Below are 4,861 nucleotides of genomic sequence, written 5' to 3' on the forward strand. Positions count from 1 at the left end.
AGGGCATGAGGTCGGCATGGTGTCGCGGGCGGCACGACGGTAACGGCCTTGCGAACGTCCCCAAGGAGGCAAGGACCAAAGCCACCTCCGTGGAGGCCTCCACTCCCACGTCCTTCTCTTGTTGCTCGACGCGTGCTAGTAGCTCGGCGAAATGCCTAGCTGAGTTAGAATGAGAAGGAAGAAGAAGATCCGTCATGGATTGCCACGTGGAAAGAGACCTGGTCAAAACCATGCCACGTTGTCGTGAAACCGCTTGCAGGCAAGCAGGGGCGGAGCCAGGATTTCACCATGGGGGGGCGAGGAACACATTGAAGCACACATGAGACATAACACAAAAATATTTCAAGTCTTGAATATTGTATCGATATCAAACATGTAATAGTATAAGCTTTACAATAAAAAGACTACATTTCTACTAGTTTGAATGCAGATCTACGCCCCCCAGCCGGTCGATCAAACAAATCAATAATCTCATTAACATTGAACTTTGCAGCTATTTCCTTCCCAATGTATACAACCATGTAAGGTCGAAGAAAATTGTCACCCATTTTACTTCGGAGACGTGTGTTGATAATCTTCATTGCTGAAAAAGCTCTCTCCGCAGTTGCAGTTGACACCGGGAGAGTGATGACCAAGCGCAATAATCTATCAACCATTGGATACACAGAGGCTTTACCTGTTTTATGCAATGCAACGGTCAAATCAGCCAGTGATGACGAAGAATTCAGCTCTGGATGGTTGCAAACATCTAACTGATAGTGTGGAAGTTGTGACTCCAGGCGAGCCTGCTCTTGACTAGAAAAATCCGCTGGATAGAATTTGTCCACAAGCATGCAAATCTTTGATATGTCAAACGAGTCATGCCTTGGATCCAAGGATGCACAGAGTGTCATTAGCTCTGTTGTCTGAACGCTATAACGGTCATTTAGCTCAACCAGTTGTTGATCTATCGCCACATTGAACACATCTGCTTTGTAGTGGTGAAGCACCGTGATGTTATTATGTTTATTCCGAGACTTAGTCACATCAACATACCTGTAAATTACAAATACAGTATATGTGTTAGAGTAAAGCATATGTGATCAATATTATTCTATTATACAGTAGAGGAAAGGGAGTAAGGGACATACTTGCGACTCATGTCGGGGATCTCAACTTCATGCTTCACACAAAAGGTCTTAACCTCCTCTATGAGAGGTTCCCATCCTTCCTCTCTTAGATAAGCGAGGAGCACCTTAGTGTTAGAGAGTGTATCTAATGCATTCAAAATGTCCATAGATTTCTTCTGGAGTGTTTGGCACAAGACATCTGTGATTTTCATAATCCTCTCCATGAGGTGCAAAATGAACACAAAATCAAAAGAAACAATTATCCTTAGGGCGCCTCCAGCATCTCCACGGGAATATTGTGTCACCGAACGATCATTCGCTATACTTCGTAGGACTGTAATTGTGGCACCAAACATCTTCCTCAAGCTCCGAATTGACTTGAAGTGCGAACTCCATCTAGTGTCTGCTGGTCTCTGTAAAGAACCTATCTGGTTTGCCCCTTTTCCTGTATCAAGATCCCCCAGTTCAATTTCACGTGCAATTTCGGTGGCTTGATTTGCTAGTAACTCATCATTGCGTTTAGGTGAAGCACTAACAACATTTATGACAAAATTGGCATGTTGAAAAAAATTATGCACTTCATGTACCTCTCGTGATGCTGCAACAAGGGCCAATTGAAGCTGATGCGCCATACAATGAATGTAATATGCATAAGGGCACGCCTTCAGAATTAAAGCCTTCAATCCGTTCCACTCCCCTCGCATATTACTAGCCCCGTCATAGGCCTGACCTCTGATATCTTCCACATTTAAATTGTTATCTGCTAGAACAGTGCAAATTGTCTCCTTGAGAGTCAATGCAAGAGTGTCATTCACATGAATGACATCAACAAAACGCTCCTGTATGAACCCTTCAGTGTCAGGAAACCGGAGGACCAACGCCATTTGCTCTTTCTTGGATTCATCGCGAGCTTCGTCAACCATTATACAAAATTTGCTATCACCAATTTCTTCTCTAATTGTTCTTTGCACCTTTCGAGAAAGTATAGCAAGAATTTCCTCTTGAACCTGATGAGATGTGTACTTTGCGTTTCCAGGAGCATTTTCCAAGACAACATCTTTCACCTCCTTGTTATAAGAAGCCAAAAGTTTTACCAGTTCTAGGAAATTACCCCGGTTAATGGATCCCGGAGATTCATCATGCCCTCTAAAAGCACAAGCCTGGAATGTTAACCACCTGCATCATGTCATATAATTGTTTTGTTAGGATACTACAAGATATAATATTTTAATTATTGTAACATAAGATGGAAGAAAAATATTGCTTACCGGATGGAATCAATTGTAACTTTGAGCCTTAGCCTTGCATCTAAAATCGTTTTTGCGGTTGCTTTCCCATACACCTTATCAATATGAGTCATGCTGTTTTTGAAATTATCATAACAACGAACTGAGAAGTTATGGGCTGAACCAGCATCTTTACCCATATGAGTTAAAAAAGCACACTCTTTCCCATTATTCACCTTCTTCCACCTATCAAAGCCCAAAATAGTAAATGTTTCTGAGCCGCACTTCCCAACCGGCTTTCTTGAGAAGAGGAAACAATGGAAGCAATATGCACGCTTTGTGTAAGGTGAAAACTCAAGCCATTCAAAATCCTTGAACCAACTGTACTGGAAACGCCGACGATGTTTTGGTGGATCATCATTATATGGATACTCTCTCATGTATGGCATGTATCGGCCTTCAGAAATATAGAATTGGCGTGCTTCATTTTGCTTATCAAGAGGGAGTTCCCAAATCTGTTTGCGCTTTCCAGGGTCTCGCTCAATGGTGTGCTTCCGATTCTTTGTTGTTCTAGAACTTCTACTTCTACATATGCCTCAATATTTTGCTTGGGGGGGTGGCATATCAACTGAACTGAGATTGGGGATACTGTTATCAGTGGGTTGCTCTGTGACATCGACCTCCACGGTTGCATTTGCATTTTCAACTGTAGAGTTTGAAGCAATTGGCTTGAAAAAATTACTTATCGGTGGTGTCTTCTTCTTCCTCATGACCTATGCAGTTCTTATATAAGTACAAAGCAGATATGTAATCTGGAATTGATGTGACAAGTGCCAAAATATACTAAGTCACTAACCACTAAGTAGTAAGTACTAACAGTTGATCAATTGATTTATTGAATCAAACTGACGAGTAGTATGAACCTGACAATAATACCTCCTTCTCTGATCACGGGACAGGATCAGTTAGGAATTCGGTGTGGGCTTGTGGCAATTCCGTGCGGCTGCCTGTACTGGATTGATGCGCGGTCGGCGGCAGCTTCGCGAATCAGCAATCGACGACGGGCGAAACACGGCGGCGCGACGCCCGGCGGCCGGCGTCAATGAAGCCCTAGCGCCAGCGGCTAGCGGCGCGTCGCGGACGAAAGAGTCCAGGTCTCCAGGAAGCTAGTCGCGTGCGTGTCGTTCATCGTTGATCGATTGAGATGTGGATGCTACCAGCGTATACATGCGTAGTATGCAGGCTGCAGCCTCGGCCCTTGGCCCTTCTTGCGTTTTGGGCTTGACATGAGTTTAGCCCATGCACTAATGGCCTGATGGCCGGATAATTATGCCTAAACTATTAGTACTAGTCCCCGCTGGAGTTCGTTGGGGGGGCGAACCATGGGGGGGTCTGGCCCCCGCTCGCCCCCCTGCCTCCGCCTCTGGCTGGTCGTGACCACAGATGCAGGTCGCTCAGCATGAAAGGTAGATAGAGAAATGCCCGTGCATTGCCACGGGCTTTTGGAAAAAAATTAAGATGCTACTCACGGAGCTAAAATAACCAAGAATAATGCCGTCTCAACTAACTCACATTTTTTTCTTGACAATCAGCTAACACACATCATACTATCATACTATCGAAGCCTTCCCCACCTTCGGCCATCAATTGGCCATTCACAAGAGGGCGGCGGGTGCGGGCGCTAGACTTGGTCAACTACGGGGTTGCGGCAGCCGAAGATCGAGTTGCACGTGGGGGTGTAGGGAGGGAAACAAGCACACAAGCAGCAGCGGCATTGCGACGGGCGATCGTGCCGCGACCTTTACCTTTTCCCGGGCAACAGCCAGAGGCCACCACGCTCCTCGGCTCTCCCTCCTCTCTTCCATGCCTGGCAACAAGATGGGACGAGATAGAGAGGAGGCAACCAAGATGTTTTTCTATATGGCGACCAAGATGTTTTTGTTTACCTTCTGAATTCTTCTGATGGCTTAATTACCTTGTGAATTCTTCTGATGGCTTCTCAATGATATTCAGTTATATTGAGACGAACGAATGCCCTGCTGTCCAATCACTTGCCACCAAAGGTATGTCCTGTATGGTGTATATTTGGCCAGATATGTTCATCGCACATTCAGAAAACACAAAAAGAATTGTGTACCTGCTATCCATTTTGTCTTTTATAGTGATACCTCCTTCTTTTTACATTATATAATTGTGCCTCATCTACATTACTTAACCCTGCTTATGTATAGATTGTTGAAGTAGTGTGCTGCAAGCTGACTCCCTTATGGATGACACTGTACAACCACTTCACACACTCCAAAAATGTAAGGAAATTCTGTACCGTTCTGAGTTTCAAGCAATATTTAGTAGGCACATGTAAGGTAGTCGGAGTTATATTTACAGGAGTCTGTGGTTGACCCTGTCAGGTTAAGCGCTTGATATCTGAAGAAGCAAAGAGTACTAAAGTTTTGGCATATATTACTGCTCTTAAGAAATTATGCAACCATCCGAAGGTAATTAATTCCAGTTTAATGTTTCGCCCCA

General features: G+C 44.4%; 1 protein-coding gene across 1 annotated transcript; it reads right to left on the bottom strand.

Moving 5' to 3' along the window:
- Nucleotides 1-404: 404 nt before the first annotated feature.
- LOC123129704 (zinc finger MYM-type protein 1-like) lies at nucleotides 405-3,626 on the bottom strand. The gene is made up of 4 exons (XM_044549763.1): nucleotides 3,272-3,626; nucleotides 2,378-3,108; nucleotides 1,131-2,285; nucleotides 405-1,035 (listed from the first exon to the last, which is right to left on the bottom strand). Exons 2-4 carry the CDS (start codon nucleotides 2,782-2,784, stop codon nucleotides 405-407), a joined length of 2,193 nt encoding a protein of 730 aa, XP_044405698.1. The 5' UTR covers nucleotides 2,785-3,108; nucleotides 3,272-3,626.
- Nucleotides 3,627-4,861: the final 1,235 nt, after the last annotated feature.

Source organism: Triticum aestivum, chromosome 6A (genome assembly GCF_018294505.1).
Source record: "Triticum aestivum cultivar Chinese Spring chromosome 6A, IWGSC CS RefSeq v2.1, whole genome shotgun sequence".
In the NCBI taxonomy this organism is placed as follows: Eukaryota; Viridiplantae; Streptophyta; class Magnoliopsida; order Poales; family Poaceae; genus Triticum; species Triticum aestivum.